At 43.0% G+C, this 18,632-nt stretch overlaps 1 protein-coding gene across 2 annotated transcripts in view; it reads left to right on the forward strand.

The window, feature by feature from the left end:
- The window catches only part of LOC117948358 (protein bicaudal D homolog 2-like), a 44,841-nt gene extending 30,605 nt beyond the window's left edge, over positions 1 to 14,236 (forward strand). Inside the window, exons 6-11 of one of the 2 annotated variants that reach the window (XM_034877961.1) lie at positions 1,563 to 1,820; positions 1,979 to 2,182; positions 2,298 to 2,846; positions 3,377 to 3,528; positions 8,432 to 8,663; positions 12,028 to 14,236. In XM_034877961.1, coding sequence (XP_034733852.1) covers positions 1,563 to 1,820; positions 1,979 to 2,182; positions 2,298 to 2,846; positions 3,377 to 3,528; positions 8,432 to 8,663; positions 12,028 to 12,030 — 1,398 coding nt within the window. In that variant the 3' untranslated portion in view covers positions 12,031 to 14,236. Of the gene's footprint in view, positions 1 to 1,562; positions 1,821 to 1,978; positions 2,183 to 2,297; positions 2,847 to 3,376; positions 3,529 to 8,431; positions 9,358 to 12,027 lie in introns of those variants that run through there. The other variant, XM_034877960.1, reaches the window with a different exon arrangement.
- Positions 14,237 to 18,632: the final 4,396 nt, after the last annotated feature.

An 18,632-nucleotide genomic window follows, 5' to 3' on the forward strand; every position in this document is an offset into this window, starting at 1 on the left:
TATTCAGTGAAGAGAGAATCAATAGTAAGTGAATGAGAGTCAAAAGATATAAATCACTACACTCTAGATATTCTTTATATGGGAAGAGGTATTTTTGCTTATTACATGATTTATCATACTTTGAATGCTGTGTTGTTCCTTAAAACAAACTAGATTAACGATAGTTACCAAAAAAAAAAAAAAATCCAGCAAGCCGGACTATGTATTTGAATAGGTTGGAGTTGTGTCTGAAAGAGTGAGTTAGTCAGTAGATCCTGACCAAGGTTGCTTTAGGGATCTAAATCCCCTTCTAGCAAAGTTAATCCAGGGAGACAAACACACCCTTTAGGCTCTGTGGGGCTGGGAGGACGCGGGTGGTGGCACCAGTGGACCTGCCATCTGCTTGCTCCTCACCCCATGAGTCCAGGGCCACGCCTGATTGGGCGCCATGGTTACCAGAAAGGATGGGGAACCTGTGGAAAGCAATTGTTTTGTGGCTTAAGGGATTAATTTTTTTTTTCTCCCGTCATCATACACACATCATAAACACAGTTGCTGGATTATTAAAGTAGAGTTGAAGTTACCTCAATGCTGCCCTGCTGTGGGCACTGTTCTAGTTTTCGACCTGACCATTGTGATAACTGTGTCGGGCTGTGACAAAGCTCGGTGTTTGATGTGACCCAGCAGCATGTCCTACTGCCTGCTAAAGCCTCCTGCCAGGTCAATCCACAGATTCCAGGCAGGAATCGGAGCAGAGTAAACAAAAAGCTTCCTTGACACATTTAGCTCTACTCTTTTCTCTTCCCTACCTTATCTCATTCTATTGATTAGGTGCTCAAATGATCGATCCAAGACTTCCGCTCCGCTGGTATTGCCCTATTAGGTCCCTGGCAATGTATAACAACACGAGGAGGATGGGCAGTGATGTGTGTTAGCTGCCCATAAGCCCTCTTCCAAATATAAGCAAGTTGTAAAAATGTGAGAGCAGTGTCAGCATATTTGAATGATGGATTCATTTTTAAATGACAAATGCATCAAGCATTGTACAGTGTCATGCTTTCATACTTTGTATCTCAACAAGTGATATGTAGAGGGCTCCTCAACATGACAAGCAAGCTTAAACAAACTTTCCATCTCTTTTTGAAATAAATCATCCTCATATTCCGCGCTTATAAATTATTTATGCAGATGACTATGTACATGATCCTTTTACATTATTTACAGATCAGCGAATTTACAAATAGCTCAGTGCTTGTATCAGCAAAACTGTGTGTAAGACGAGCCGCCCAGTGTCTCTGCGTGTGCTGAGCTGAAGCCAGTACAGCAAATTATCAAAATGATCCTGACTCTGATGCTGGGCTGCTGGGAAATGAGCCTCACATACCTTGGAAACACAAGCCTGATACTGGGTAGAGTTACCGCAGGACAGATAATCCACTGATTTAATCTTCAAAGGAATCATTCACATCATCATGTTACCAAGACATTCAAATGTTAAATTTTAGTGTGCAATAAGCCAAGGAGAGAGTACTGTACAGTATGATGACCTCACGCCTTGCCGCTCTTTGTGTCTCTCTCCTCAGATGGAGCGTGAGAAGGTCAACCTGCTGTCCACCCTGCAGGACTCCCAGAAACAGCTAGAGCAGGCTAACGGTGCTCTCTCCGAGCATCAGGAGAAGGTCAACCGCCTCACGGAGAACCTCAGCGCCATCCGCAAGCTCCAGGCCAGCAAGGAGCGCCAGTCTGCCTTGGACAACGAGAAAGAACGCGATAGCCATGAAGATGGAGACTACTACGAGGTGGACATCAATGGACCTGAGATTCTGGAGTGCAAGTACAAGGTACCTACATGTCTTATTATTGTCGAGGATAGACGGGACAAAATGTCAGATTCAATTCAAAATCTACATTTCTTTTTGAGGAAAAAGTGAAACGTCCTACAATACACATCTTCTTAGTTTTTTTGACATATTCTCAACCATTGCTCTTGCTTCGCTAGGTTGCTGTTTCTGAAGCAGGAGAGCTGAAGGAGGAACTGAAGACTCTGAAGACAGAATACCAGGCCTGTCAGTCACGTTACGAAGAGGAGCGCACCCGTCTGGAGAACGATGTCACAACACTGGGAGGCAAGCTGGCCACTCTGGAGAAGACCAGTCATTCAGAGAGAGAAGAGAAAGCTAAGCTAGAGAAGGAGCTGCGCAAGGTGAGAAGTTGCACTATATACATATATAGTCATTCTGATAAGTTCTTGATTTGGTGTTTTTACAAACTTTGTAAGAAGACGTGCCTAGTTGATGCCTTTCTCTCTGTATCCTCAGCTGAGCGATGTGGCTGGCGAATCCCAGGGTAGTCTAAGTGTGGCACAGGACGAGCTGGTCACCTTCAGCGAAGAACTTGCCACCCTCTACAACCACGTCTGCATGTGCAACAACGAGACACCCAACCGCGTCATGCTCGACTTTTACAAGCAGGGTAAGGGCGGTCGGAGCAGCCCGGAGGGCCGTGGCCGCCGCTCTCCCATATTGCTCACCAAAGGCCTCTTCCCTGAGCCTGGTAAGACCGACCTAAGCGACGGAGCCCCTTCACCGGTCTCCTCACTGCCTTCTCCTGTGTCTGACCACCGCCGCGAGCCGATGAACATCTACAATCTAGTGGCCATCATCAGAGACCAGATCAAGCACCTGCAGCTGGCCGTGGACCGCACCACAGAGCTGTCGCGCCAGAGGGTCGCTTCTTTGGAGCTCGGCACTGTGGCCGACAAGGACAAAGACGCCTGCATGGAGGAGATCCTCAAACTGAAATCCCTGCTCAGCACCAAGAGGGAACAGATTGCAACCCTGAGGACTGTCCTCAAGGCCAACAAGCAGGTCGGTTGTTTTGTCTTTTTTCAACTAAGTGGGTGTCACTCCCAAACACTTGTCAGTTTTCATTGAAAGACAGAAACAGAAGAAGAGGGTGCCAGCTATTATAGGTCTATTCAGCTGTTGCAGCAAATGCACTGGAGATACGATCTATAAGACACATTGGTGGAGACAGCAGCAATAGTCTCAGCTGTCCAGAGTGTCTGTGTGGTCAGGATTGGAGAACAGCCCTCCAAAGCACAAAGAGCCATAACCCAGAGACTCACTGTCTATGCAGTTGCTCTGGTAGTCCGTTTAAAGAATGTCTGTGGTTACTCAGTGACTAAAAAGCGCAGACATGAAAGCTCCTCATAAACCACACACCTATGGGTTTTAAACCAGCAGCTAACAATAACAATTACAGGCAGCTGCCTCACTGACTTGAAAAAGGAAAATAAGACAATGTGGTCTGAATTAGCAGACTTCTTGCAACAGGAAATACACCCCATATGCCTTCCAGCTGCTCTGACCCTTTTGTTCTTCTCGTCCACCCACAGACAGCTGAAGTTGCTCTGGCCAATCTGAAGAGCAAGTATGAGAACGAAAAGGCCATGGTAACCGAGACCATGATGAAACTGAGGAATGAGCTCAAAGCCCTGAAGGAGGACGCGGCCACCTTTTCCTCTCTCCGAGCTATGTTCGCCACACGGTACGAAACCTGCTCAGTGGACCTCACTGGAAAAAGATATTTCACTCATCCTGCCTTCCAAGACTCATATACGAGAGAAAAGCATTTATCCGACACACCATTATCACCTCACTTTATAGTGTCACATAAGCAGTCTTTGTTGTTTACCCACGTGGTTTTGCATGAATCGCAAAACGCAGATTAGTTTGACGAGGCAGCCAGTAACACAACAGACAACGAACTACTGCACACGCACCATCCAAAGATCATATGCACTATAACCAGGTAAACTAAAGATAATATCCTCATGGTTTAATCCATGTTTACCATATGTGTCTCTGTGGTCTTGACATGTTTATAGTGTTTGTTTTTGTGAATCGCGGTCAGGAAGGGATACTAGCATTAATCCTGCCTATAGAGCACAGATAGTATCTAATCTGGGTATCATTTAAATATGTCACCTAATGTAAAGTGTGAGTGTGTGTGTGTGTGTGTGTGTGTGTGTGTCTGTCTGTGTGTCTCAGATGGGCTGACACACACACACTAATCTTTTCTGATTCCAAAGAGAAGCCGGTCAAAGATTCTGAGCATAATCCCACCTCATCTTAGTCTGGATTAAGCATTCACGCCTCAACACGTAGTAGCCTCACACACTGCTTGTTTGTTTTTGTGTGTGCATGCATAATGGGGAAGGTAATAAAATGAGTGCTAGTGCCCTTTGCCAAGTAACACTTACAAGGAATTTACCTTTGTGGTTGGTGCACACATGCAATACAATGAAATTAACAATAAATACAGAAACAAACATGTACAATAAAGCCGTTTAACATTAAGAAAAAAAGATAACAGTTTAGTGCAGGATGTGCAAAATTTGTAATTAGTGGTTTTACTGTTCATGCACAACTCCCCTTTTGAGTTGCTTTTCCTCTCTGTGGATGTCCTTAAAATGCCCAATTTTCCCGTAAATATCAGCTCCGCTCCAGATGGCTACGCTGAGATGCTGAGACGGCCTTTCCTTCTGCATTTAAGAGTCCTCCGCAATCCACAGCAAAGCTCAAGCTGAGCAGAGGGAGGAGAGGTAGAAGAGGAGGGTGGGGATAGACAGTGTTATAGAGGGAATGTGTGGTCAACTCAGCGCCCCTCATCCTACCTATTCAGTAGTCTAATAGCTGTCCCGGATGTGTGCTTGCTGAAGTTACTCCATATATCTGCAGTGTCTACTCAGTTGGTAAGCGGAGGAAAATTCCCCTGTATGCAAATATGATAGTGTATGTTGTCATAGGGCTTTTGGCGCACTGCAGAGCCAATGTGGTTAGAGGATGGGGGTGTAATGCTTATCCATTTAGACTAAAGGCAACCAGGGGAAAGAGGAAACCAGACCTTGCTCCCACTAATGTGATGTCATTTTGTACCCTCTAGGGACTCATGAGTTGCATCACTTGTCATTGTTAGAGCAGTGCAGAGAAGGTGTGAGATCATATCTGCTGTGAAGGAGTAGAGCCATTGTGAGGTGTCTGTCATTACCTTAAGCCTCTCACGCAAAACAGGCTTAAAGACACACACACACACACACATAACAGCTTGCTGTTTAGCGCCTGCATCAATGCACGTGTTTTCCTCCTTGTGCACAAAGCAACTCCCCTGATGTTGATGCTCTTGAGACTCCAACCCCAGTAGTCTGTCACTGTTCTGGTGCCTGTGCATGAATTACAGTCCGTCCATTTTCGGTATTCACATATTGGTATGTAAATTCTGTCCTACACGGCACATAGCTGGGTCAGGGGACTCATTGAGAGGCTGGGGGACTTGCCTGATCGAGGTTTCCCACACTCCCCCCTTCCGTCCTTCCTCATCGCAAAACACCCGGTTCTATAGTCATCTGAAAAAGAAAGAGAGGAAGGGGGCAGGCCTTCAGTTAAAGCCCACTACAGGAGCCCAATTTGACTGATATGTCTTTTTTTTTCATGGTAATCTCCGCTCACCACACAAAGTCTGTAAAAGATTTCTGAGACGTTGAAAACTCTCAGATACAAATGTGTGGTCTCTGACAAAGGGGAGGAAAGGTGGAGTGGAATTGAAAGAATGTGTAGATTTTGTGCCTTTGTGTGATTTCATGCTGCTCTCATAGATTCGAGTTACTTGAGATTTCTTTGAAGTGTATTTGGAGACACTGGGTTGAATGTTTGTCTGTACGTGCTTTTCTCTCTGTTTCTGTATGTGTGTGCGTGCCTCTTCAGCTGCAGCCTCTGGTGTCAGGTTAACAGTAAGCTCCTGCCTCTAACATTCTTAAGACATGCCACAACATGCTCGCTGCTCCTGCTCAAACTGATTAATTGTCAAACTATTATCCCAGGTCACATTTTCACCCCTAACTTACACCCTCAGTCATCCTACTGTTCTCTGTTCTGTTTTTTTGTTGTGTTCCCTTTCCATTGTTCTTTCTTTCACTCTGCTCTTGCCTCCTCCTCCCTGCTCACTCTCTGATAGCTATCCCCCTCATGACCAATCAAGCTCCAGACAACAGCTGAGTTGAGGTTGTGTGTGTTTCTTTGCTATGGAGCCATTATTGATTGTGAAGTGAACCATGAATGTTGCAATAGTTTATAATAGGTTTTTTAGGCATCCATAAATGACATTGGTTAATGTAAATAATCACAGCAATATGCAGATATAGTTTGCCAGTGATGTGAATATGATGATTGTTCATCTTCTAAAGACTAGAAGCCGCCTCCCAACCCCCTTCAGACATTGTGCCACCACACCCCATCAGCAGGCCAAAAAGGCTTCCATTGTATCCCTCCAGTCCCAAGAATAGACGCCTCTGTTTTTTTCCCGGGAGAAACGCACTCTCTCTCACCCCCCACATGCAAGAGGGGCTGAGCCGTCTAAAGGCGCTGCCAGCCCCCCTGTCCCCTCCCTCCCGGGTCATACCCCCATCTCATAGTGGGTTTAATGAAGCAGCACTGATCCCTGTTGTCTGTGTGTGTGTGAGTCCCACTGGGAATCAAACTGCACACACAAGACGGGAGGGTCTGGTTTGTTTGTATGGTGGTCTGGCAGGGCCAGAGTTCACGTGGCCCACAACCACGTGCAGCACCACGCACAGCAAAAACATCTGCTGTTGTTGGTGTGATTCGAGACTATTTGCATGTGGGCTTAGACAGTTCAACTTGTTCCTAGGGCAGCCTCTACATATAATAACAATCGCAAAATCACACTTGAATATAGAAAATATTTAAAAAAAATATTGGTTGGAAAAAGGTCAAGAATCTCATCTTACTGGCAGATCTTCTGCTTGTTTTCAGAAAAATCCTTTATAATTTTTAGTGCAGCATTTCAAGCAGTCAATAAACAATGACCAAACAATACCATTACATCTCACACGCCTACTGAATAAAGGAAAGTTATGGCTGGAATACAAAAGATGAGCAGCATTACATAAGTAAGATGTCTGCATTCTTGTGGTTTTGAAAGTATAAAAGCGTTGGCTAGGTTTAGTTTGTGGAAAATAAGATACCGCTTTCAACATAACAACCCCTCCCTTCATAAAGGTGTGTCAGCCATTAATAGAGAATGTCACTCAGATTGCTTTGTCAGCAACACAGAAAGTAGGGATGACGAAGATAGGGAGAGAGAAAGTGACTGACACAGACAGAGGGAGACAGCATCAAGGAGGCATCAGAGGACAAAAGGCTGGAGAGGCATGATCAGAGCTGGGGAAGAGGATGTGATGGAAAGAGAGATTAAGGGGAAAGCAAGGTAATGAAAAGGGAAAAAAAAGGTTTGGCCAAGGAGATAAGCGTGAAAACGAATGTGTAGATATGAACCCCCCTGCCTCAAAATCCCTCCGGGTGACCCACTTTCTATACCTGTCCAGCCTTAGACAGACACACACACATCGGGAGCACAGGGAGCCAGGTAATAATGTCGCAGTGCAGCTCTCAGTAATATTTAGCGGTCGGGGGACAGTCGGAACCGATGGATAGGAGTGATGCAGTCTCACCTCGACTGGAAAAGTGGAGATAAGGTGTTAACACCTTCAGCCTGGAGCAATGAATCCTATTTCTTTTTTTCACATGGTCATTTTTCTCCTCTCTCTGACCCCTCTTCAGCCTGTTCTTCATGTGACAAACAAAAGATCTTCTAAGGGACCCTTAGGTTGATGCTTCATCCTTATTAGTGCATGTGATGTATTCTTAACTTTGACCACACATACGCTCCTCATATTATTCACAGAAGCTAAACATACAGTGTGTGTATAACCTTTCTTACTATTCAGAGTGAAACTTCTGTTCCAAGCTCTTGGAATGTTGAGTCATTTTCAGCCATGGCAGGGTCAACTCTACTATGTCGCAGTATTCAATTAAGACATGTATTACCAAGTGATGGCAGCTGTGGACAGACAAAGGTTGTCACTATGTCTTGTAAAGGTTTTGCTCAAATTACTTAAATGAGCCGAGGACATTTCACTTAGTGAAATTCGGAGGAGGGGACATGAATGGGTGATGAAATGATTAGTTAATAATGTCGGAGCTCTGCTAGTCTCATCAGGTCTGCACTGTGTGGATCAATGGCTCCTCCTGGTGGTGGCAAAAAAAACACTGTAATCATGGGAAAGGTCATAGTGCAAGTGCCTCAGATGTTTTAGTCTACAAGACTGTTGCACTGCAGTTTTGCAATGCTTTAATGCAGACATGACCAAAAGCAAACTAATTCTTTGCTCCTTTGAGGCAAAGGCTGTTTGGTAATATTGGAACTGCCCGTAGGCTACTGTCTTGTGGAGAATCTAAATCAAACTTTTAAAATCTAAATCTAAACACAGAAAGGTTTTGATGGTGTGAAAACAGGCTAATATTTTACAATTAGAGTTAAATCTAACAAACAGCCATACCTGACTACAGTTTTCTCTCTGTCTGTGTTGCAGTTGCGACGAGTATGTCACTCAGCTAGACTTGATGCAGAGGCAGCTGGCTGCAGCAGAGGATGAGAAGAAGACCCTCAACTCCCTGCTGCGAATGGCAATCCAGCAGAAACTTGCCCTGACTCAGCGTCTGGAAGACCTGGAGTTTGACCACGAGCAGACCCGCCGGGGAGGCAGTACCGGCCGGGCTAAGGCCCGCAGCAAGGCCACCAGCGGCACCTCTATCAACCCCCACGTAAGTCCGAGCCTCACCTGCTCTGGCTCCGGCCGACCAGAGCTCAACAATGCTGTGCCCAACGGCATTCTGGGCGGCCCTTCAGTCTTTTGCAGCGAGAAGTACAAGATCTACTGTGACTGAGGCGGCTGAGAAGTCTGCAAGGGACTGCTGTGTACAGAGGGGAGGGGGCCCGACGGGCCAAAAACCTCCCTGCCTTAGTGTTAAAGAGCCCCACTCGCTCGCTTAGCTCCCTGGCCAGCCTGCGCTCCTCTAGGGACTGCTTGTGTGACTAACCGGCTGCTCGTGTGTGCTAGTGTAACTGCTTAGGGGAATGCGGATGTACAGTGTGCACTAGACGTTTGGACTGTAGTAGACATATATGGCATGTGGATTATAGGGCCCCGGTCATATTGGGGCATTGTGGGTATAATGGAGTGTCTATTCTTTCCGCTGTCATGGTGCTGTACGTATAATGTAAATGGTGGCACTGACGGCTTTTGTGCTTGTTTTTTTCTGCCCCCCTGAGTGTATTGCCTGGTAACAGTAACATATTGTGGGGTTGGGGACTTGTAAAGAAGATGTCGACCTGACGGTGTTTTGTCTGTCGGCATGGGTGCTCCTTTAATAAAAGCCCCCTTTTCTCTCCTGCCTCTCTGTCCTGGCCCCCCCAGGACAGAATTGTGTCCAGCAGCCCACTGTCTAAATCAGGTCACTTTTAAAGAAAAAGGAACTTTTCAAAAAGAAAGGAACTAAAAATATGCAATCTCCCTCTGCTTTCTTGCAAGGGGAGCACAGTATGATTCTACACAGGAATTCAAAAAATCATAAGTGGGTTGGCTACTGGTTTTATTATAGAATTGTTGGGCAGAAAAGGAGCACCTGTGACCACAGGTGTTTATTTCAGGATCATTTTAAAGCTGTGATGCTAGCACACCAATACAAATGAGTCAGTAGAATCGCATGGCTTGCAGCTAAAAATGCTTATGAGCTTTTGAACTGTTTTTTTGTTGTCAGGTGTGTGGTACAAAGCAAAAGCGTGTACTACAGGGCTCCACGCTGTAAAAAAGAGGAGTTATTTGTTGTCTGGTGAAATACAGGAGGGCTATTCCATGTGACCCATATTGTTGCGATAGATTGTTTCTGAGCCATATTATAAGAGAGAAAGAACGTTTGACAAATCGATCTCCACACCCAAATTAAGTGCACTTCAGCATAGGTGCCTCAGGCTCCTATTTCTATTAAAGTGGATATAATGATTATTGTGAACAGAGATACAATATATAGTTTTGATCAAAGACCATTTTTTAAATACGGAAGAAATCCTAGAAGAGCACAAATCAAAAAAGCACCCACGTGCACACAGTAAATCTGCAAACAAAACCAACCGGCCACTCGGCAAAAGTGCCTGCTGACCCAAACAACGGTATATTCATCTGTTGATGTAAAGCCCCGTCCTTGAACTGTTCTTTTTCTCTCCCCATCCTCTATTTTTGGCTGAACGCTCAGAGCTCTCAAATAATTTCTGTGTGGATAACGTGGCTTAAAACCCTTTCCTAATGTCTCTAATCTGTCTTGTTGCTCGGTCGCCATGACGACCGTCTCTCTTTTAGATTGTCAGCAACTTGCTCCCCCAGCATCACCACTCACCCTTTAACTAGAATAAGGAATTTTGGGGAAAGTTGCCCTGAATATTTTCATCAGGTAACGTCCTTGCATACGTTGTGTTCCCGGTGTGTGTGTGTGTGTGTGTGTGTGTGTGTGTGTGTGTGTGTGTGTGTGTGTGTGTGTGTGTGTGTGTGTGTGTGTGTGTGTGTGTGTGTGTGTGTGTGTGTGTGTGTGTGTGTGTGTGTGTGTGTGTCAGCGTTTACGCAAAGGGCCCTCATGTGTGTAATATGTTTTTAACCTTTGCAAATGGAGGGTGACTGGTTTGTGAGGACAGCGACGTACTGTTTTTGTATCCACGATAGCTTTAACCCCTTGCAAGCTAGCATTACGCAAATTGAAAAAAAAATAGTGGGGCTTGTGTTTATTAAATCCATGTATCGCTTGTGGATTATAGACACAATAGTTTTGTGATGCTAAAAGCAGGGTTGATGTGAGAAAATCCTGCAAGATTCATCAAATTATGCATTTTCTACTACCACTATGCTATATATTAAAATCTATATTCTTAAAATGATCATGTTCAGGTTATAATCTTGCAGGATTCTACAGTATTCCTTACACTCAAATATGAAGCGAGGGAGCCTAATTATTCCTCTGAAAATGGAACAATGTTAGCGGTCAACCCTGCTTGAGTGTGCATCCATAAGCCGCAGCACACAGCATGGAGACACGGCTATCGTACACACCTCCTTAGAGGTCAATCACTCTTAAGTTTGAGATTCACTTAACTTACAAGTGTGACGTATTCTTTCTATCAGTTTGCGCTGATGCAGAAAAGGTTAAGGGAGTAGCGGAGGGAGAACTACTCATGTTGTAAACCAGCTCCTGAGAGAGGAGATAAGAAAGCCAAACACGCTGGTGATGAAAACCAGCTGTCAGGCTGAGAGCCGACAAATAAATGAGTCCAGGGGTTTGCTGAGGGAGAAACTCCTGGTCATTTTTGGAGGAAAGATAAAGAAACTGAAGACCGGTTGCTCGATCAACCAACCAGAGGACATTGATTCAAATTTGTTAAGCCCCTATCCCTTCTCCTTGTATAGGCTCTGTGGAATCACTGAGCAGTAGATAGACCCCAGGACGTGATCGTGACTAAAACCCCCTCTCCTTATGTAGATGAATTCCCACTTTGTAGTAGTAGTAGTAGTTTGAAATCAATGTCTGGCTTATCTGGTGTCCTAACAGCATGCCACCTGAAAAGCTCCTCCTACCTCTACTTGCAGGCTCCTCCCACATCACCTTAAGTTGTACCACACGATGCATCCAGTTTCTGATTTATAGCAAGCCTGCATGTCAACAACATAACCCATTTTTCATTAACTTGCATGGCATATGAGAAAGACCAATTTCCTTTGACCTGGGTGGTGGGGGTACGGCTTCAACTCTGTCCTGTGAATCAAAGATTATGGAACTTGTGAGTCATTGGCTTCCTAACTGCAGCTGCAGGAGAATTAGTGGCGAATGCGCTTTTTATATCAGTGAGATCGGCTGCCTCAAGGCTCCTAACATGGCTTCTGTTGCTTTGACTAACTACAGCCGCCGTCTGCTTTGTCTGTGTGGCCACATTAACGGTCCATTGACAAATAATGCCGGACCATGCAGCCCAGCATTATTGGCCAGTGAGCCGCCGGACTATGACTGCCCGCTTGGCAGGTGAAGAACAGTTCTATTATGTGTTTAATGCTAACGCTGATCATTTGTTTGTTTCTTCATTTTGCAGTAATGACGAAGTATCAACACAAGGTCCATTCTCACTGCTGATTGAGTTCGCCGAAAAGAGTTAGCACTAATAGGCCATTTGGACTTGAGAAAAATTGCTAAAAGAAAACACTGATTTCCAGTCTAACAAACAGCCCTACTTCCTTCTTCTTGCTTTTAATATGTGATGGCTATTGGAATGAAATTTTTGCGTGCTGCTGTTGGAAGCCAATTTCTCACGGGTCTAATAAACAGAAATTCTGACAAGAGTTTGTGATTGGCTAATCGAGAAGCCAGGGGACATGGGGTTGTTTCTCGATGGAAATCAACGAGCAGTTTGGTCTGTTTTCATCTTTTGTTTTGTTTTAGTTTATTGTTTTTTGTTACCTGTGCACTTTCATTATATAGAATTATAACAGACTATAATTAACCTATAGGAAAATGTGGTAGAACTATGGTTTCTGAGTTATTCAGTATAGGTTATTATGAGACTATAGGATAATACGTCCTCCTGCATCATCCAAACTTAAATACTGTAACAGAAACTAAGCTCCACAAACCACAGACCTACTCTTATGATTTTATCCATCAAATAATCCTGTTTTAAATTGTTTTGTTACATCATATTTTATGCTGTTTGTTTTTATTTTGTGTTTGTTCTACTGCCATGTTCATACAAAAAAATCCAGGGTGATCAAATTCTGGGGTTTTTTAATGTATTTATTATTCCTAGGAATAGTTCAAAATAACACAATGAAACTTGACAACGCTCTAACTCAAATAGGTAAGTTGTGTTTTTGGGAAACATTTGGTGGGTATTATATGCTTTTCCTAACTTCTTACCGAGGGCGTTCCACTGAAACGGGATCACTGACTTTCAGAATTCTCTGCAAGTGCGACAATTAAATTCCAAATTGGAATTGTTTCATTCTCTCTTTGTTTATCGTGCCAAATCTTGGTGCACCGTTTAGGTTGAAAAGAATCAAGACTCTGAAAGAAGACAAACCGTCCTCGAGAAAGGCGTGGTTGGGGCCACGGCTCTCCGAGCGAGTGCCGGGGTTTTGTTTTGGGTTTGTTTAGTTCTTCGTTTCTGACCAGTAGTGCCTTCATTGTTTCAAGGGAGAATCTTAGACTAGTATTTTATGTTTGCTTTTTTTATAGGTGAGGACTTTGGGTTCAAAATGACTGTGAGCGGCAATAAGTGCAAAAGGGAATTTTCCCGTTTGCATGAGTGAGATGGTCGTTTTAAAATTAGCTCAATAAAACTGAAATTGTATTGAATTCTGCAGGTCATTGATCCCACTCAATAAATTCAGGGGTATTAAGAAAAGGTTGTTTTTTTATCAAACTTTGGGAACCAAATGATATCCCTTTGGCTATTGAACAAAATGCTCCAAGCATCTGAAATGTGTTGGAGTAGATTGGTGTACTATTGGAAACATCTACGCATCTCTAGCTTTGTTTGGTGAAGGTAATGTGATATCAATAGTATTGTTGAAAAAATGTGCAGAGAGCGCATTTTCTTTCTTTTTGTCCAGTTTGAGTTTTTGTTGTGTTTTTTTTTTTTTATTCTTGAATCTTTTTTTTCTTTTTCTTTTTTTATATCTTTGAACATTATGTTTTCAGGAAACAGAAAACAAACTAAGCATCAACAAGCTTGAATAGTGCCATTACAGCCAATGCTTGTTTGTTGAGGCGTTAAAGTTACCAATATGGACGAGAAGCTAGGAAATAAAAGTGCAATTCAGATAGTTTTACATTTAAAAAAAAAAAAGAATAAAGTTTTCTGTTTGCTGGAAGCGATAGCATTGTGATAATACAATTAGCTGTGCAAACTTTATAATGTCCTATTGTGTTTCAGTATTGATCCATAATGAGAGTTTGATATCTTTATATGAAATAACAACTTCACCTGTATGTTGGTATTTATTTGAATTGTCATGCAGTACTGTATTTTTATCAATAATGTGCATTACGCTTAGTGGCATATTGATTACAACTAAATGTCATATGCATGTTTTTCAGTCATGGAACCTTTACACAGAATTGAAAACAAACATGTAAACTTTTGTCAGGGTGTTAAAATTGAGAGGAAAAAAAAAATTAACTTGAGTCTGATGTATTACTGCTGAACTAATCCTATGAAAGTGTTGATGTTTTTCAGTAGAGAGGGGGGGATGTCTGTGTAAAGGTAGTCATACTGGCTAAAATCAATAAATGTGACTTAAGTTTCAAGGCCTTTGAGTGTCGTTATTTATAGCTCCTCCACAGCAGCAGCAGCTGATGAAGGGTTAACCTCAGAACTATATGGTCTGCAGCCCTGGTGTCCCCTCAGAGTGCTCCCAGCTGGAAGCCAGGGGCAGGGGAACTTCCCAGCTGTCTGAGCGGTTCCAGGACGTGATCACATTTCACACAATGCACAAAAACACTTCCACCACCTACTCCCCCCACGCCAACCCTTCTCTCTCTCTCTCTCGCTCTGTGTTTTTTCTCTGCTGTCTCACTTAAACCTCCCTATTCCCTCTTCCTCCTCAACTTTTCTCCATTTTACATTTTTTTTCTATCCTCCCCTCTCCCTGTTATCTGGAGATACACCCACGCACTGATCGGAGCAGTTTCTTCTGACCTCTGGTGCACCCAGCACTTCCTGTCCAGGCTCATAAGGCCAGGGCTCGGCCCAATTAATGCTAAGTGTGTTTCTGTGCAGTTTTTTTTTTTTTTTAGATGGTGGAGAAATGCTGTTGCTCTTTTAAAAAAGGAAACAAAAAAACTTGAATTTAAATAAATTATTTCATCTTTTAAATTAGAAAAAATCTTGTTTACAGGATGTGTAAACACAAGTCATTTTAAACCTGTAGTTTACTCTAAATGAACATAGTTATGAGAACGAACAAAGGATGAACGTTTTATTAGAATAAAGGTGCATGTTGCATATTTTCCTACAAGACAGTGGTCCTGCATATGTTTAGGCTTGGCTCTTTTTTTCTATACTTTGGTCAAGTCTGTGTTTATACACTTGGAGTCCCAAATGCTAAAAGCTTCAACCATATATACATTACCTTTTGCAATTCTAATTTGAATCTTCTGCTAACTAGTTCTCACACATTCTTTGTCTCACATGTAAGGTGTCATTTGTGCTTTCTGCTCATTATGAGTAGTAGTTTATTGGTTTTTGTAACAATTAATATACCAAGGAAAATATTATTTAATGGTTACTCCAGCAATTTGGTAATGCACTCTCATAAAGTTTAGGGAAATACAAAATACAAATTAAAAGTTAAAAAAGAAAGGTCCAAATTAAGGCAGCAGAGGCAAAGATGTCTTAACTTTTAGCTGAGCTCAAAACACTTCCCATAATACAAAATAACAGGGCTGGTCCATATTTCTTTAAGTTTGGAAAGCTCCCTCCAGAGTCACAGAAGACATAATTAAACTGAACTTCATGGGTAAAGTCGATTGACTCACAAACTTACCTAAAATAACATGTCACTTACAGGAATGAGGAACTTGTTGGCCTACTCTGTAAATGTCTATCACTTATCATACAACCCAGCAACAGTATTGTCTGCTCCTAGTCCTCTCATAATTAGAATAACCTGGACTCAGTTACATTACCTATCATGACAGCCCCACAGTGCTGTGATTTAGTACACTGAAACCAGTTGTTACCATTTACAATCTGCCTTGCTGATTGAATTTGAATGGAGTATTAATAAAAGCCAGAGGGAAGAGGTCAAATCGTGGATGACATCACTGTTTGGCAACAGTGGTCCCTTTGTTGGTGCCAGTCTCTACTTAAGCATCCCCACCCAGGGCTCCACTGGAAATATGGGTCAGTGGGATTCATTCGATGGCATTAGTGCTGCTCTCATATTATGCAGGTGCTGTGATTATTCTGTGGACAGCGGAGCAGCTGTTTCAGATCTCAGCTGGTGCACTATTAACTTTCACCACTTGGGGTCCCTATAATGCAGTGTTTGACGTCCTGATGAGCAGACTGAATCCTTTAAAGTTACTTCAAGGTCTGGCCTTAAGAAAACAGACAGAGTGTGTGTTTGCACTCACAAGGAGTCAGCTCTATCATGTGATGAATCCATGTGGAGCCTAAAGGCACAGAGAGCTATGATCAGCTGATTTGGAGAAGCAGCCCCAATCAACAACATCACATATGCCTCACATGGATTTGCTTCAAACACACACTCACCGAGATACACACATTTCTGAACAGCTGTACTGGAGCAGAAATAATATCATTGAGGATGTTAACAAATATATGACCTTTGGAGAGTGAGTTCAGCCATGATGCATTAAACATTCCTTAGTCCTGACACTGGACGCAGGGTGCACGTGTGTGTGTGTGAGTGTGTGTGTGTGTGTGTGTGTGTCCTCCCAACTGTGACTCATGCATTATCTCCATCGAACTTTTGGTGTGGTCTCATAATAGCAGGTTTGCCTCAGTATCGTCCGTGTCATGTAGTAGATGGAGTGTTGATTGAATTGGTGTGAGGCTTTAATTTGCACCTGGAAAAGAGTGAATGAAGAAAATTCTGAGTGTTAGAGTGTGATTAGTTGCATGACAAGTGTAAAAGCACAACATGGCTCATTTCACACTCAGCTGCACGAACCTTCACACCTATCTTTCAGATTGATAGGTCTTTTTAAATACATCTCACTCTGTCTCTCACTTTTCCCCCTCTCCCTTTAATTTCCTTCCCCTCTCTTTTCCTCCTTCCTCCCTCTCTGTGAATGCTTTTGTTTCACTCGGCACTTGTGGAGGAGCCCCAGGGAAGCGGAGGAGAGGATGTATCCCAGGGGGCTGTTTGCTGTTCTGCTTTCTGGGGGCCAGCATGCCCCCGGCGCGCAGACAGGCAGCTCCTTGCACTGGTAGGAACTACCAGGGGCACCAGGCCCCCGATCTATTTAAAACACGAGTTCAGTCATCCACAAAACACTTGGCCTTTCAGACTCTGCAATGACATGTTCCGAATTATTCACTAAAGAAAAAATAAGAAAAAAAAGAAAAAAGTTCAAGCAAAATGGGGGATGTGCTGTTCTATGCTGGTATTTGCTTGTGTCTGCAAAATGAAAGTCATGTTTTGCAACTACTTGATTATGTGTGATGAATAGAGAGAAGAGGTGATATATAGATACAGCATAATAGAGAGGAGTACAGGTCAATGAAGTGGCCTATTGCCTGGCAAGCTGCCAGACAGTGACAATCTATCGTTAGAGACCCTGCTGTCGTCTGTGTTATTCTGAGGCAGATGAAAAGCGTGCAGGCACAAAAGGGGTTAATGATGCGTAGCTGAGTCGACACGTGTTTCAAAAAAGATGCTTGGCTGCACAGAGAGAGAAACACAGAGAGGGGTAAGGAGAGTTGGAGGCCACAAAGTCGTGCTCTTGAAGAGTGGTTTAATATAGTCACATCATTGAGGAAATACAATGACATACAGAAGGAAGTTGTGGAAGAAGTATTCCGCCTTACTAGATTTAAAGTACAACACAAATTTTATTTTACAAATAAAAGTTGTTATTCACTTCTTAAAAAGCTTAGAAGTATTATCAGCTAAATGTACTTAATGTGTCAAAATTAAAAGTGCTACATTACTTCTGCATACAAATGGACACTGTGACATAGATTGTTACACGGCATTTGTGTGAGAGGACACAAGCTAAAACAGTTTAACACTGTTTATCATAACATATTTCAGTGCAAAATGGTAAACTGAAAAGTATCCATAGCTGATACATGTAATGGGGGGGTGGGGGGGGGGGGTCAATATTTCAGTCTGAAATGTAGTAGAGTACAAGTAGCCTATAAAATAGCAGGAAAGGAAAATTCTCAAAAAAGTAGACTTGAGTACAGTGGGCTACTTGAGTAAATGTCCTCAGTTACCTGCCACCACTACAAGAGAGCTGCAATGACCCTTAAAAACTTTTAATGGCTACTGCATGTGAATAACTACACTGCTTTCAACCAGTAATGTAGCCTAATAGTATCAGACTTTGAACTTTGGAAATACTGTAGGCCTACAGGCTAATACACAAGCCACATAAACTACATTTTATGACTTTAACGATCTGCAAATTCAAGAATTGTTTTGTTCTTCCTTATTATTCTGCACATTGATTCACAGAGGCAGCTGACAGTATCCATTCAGCTGGCTGGAAACTCAAGATAATCAATTAAAAGATCATGAGAAAGCCTGAGCAGTGACATGGAAATACAGTGCCAGTTGGCCTAGTATTCGTGTTCCAGGCTCTTTTTTTCCACACTAATAGGCAGCTGTGGAGTTTGCAAAGCAGAGCTATCTCTTGAAGTAGGCCTCATCCTTTTCATGACTTCACGTGACAACCCATGGCATGCCTCTGTGCCGATGGGCAAATCAGGACTGTAAATGTATCACTAGAAACCTCTAGTTTAAGTGGACACGGAAACGATAAAATAAAGGAAATATAGCAAGCTATAGGCGATGGTAACTGCTTTAAATACAAATACTGAGTTAAAGAACAACATTTACTTTTAGTTTTTTTTTTCCAATCTTTCATTCTAGTACTCAATGAATGGGGTTGTCGTGCTCGCGCCTCGCACCGGGAGCGCGCATTGGCTTTTCTTTTTTTCCAATC

Source organism: Etheostoma cragini, chromosome 7 (assembly GCF_013103735.1).
Source record: "Etheostoma cragini isolate CJK2018 chromosome 7, CSU_Ecrag_1.0, whole genome shotgun sequence".
In the NCBI taxonomy this organism is placed as follows: domain Eukaryota; kingdom Metazoa; phylum Chordata; class Actinopteri; order Perciformes; family Percidae; genus Etheostoma; species Etheostoma cragini.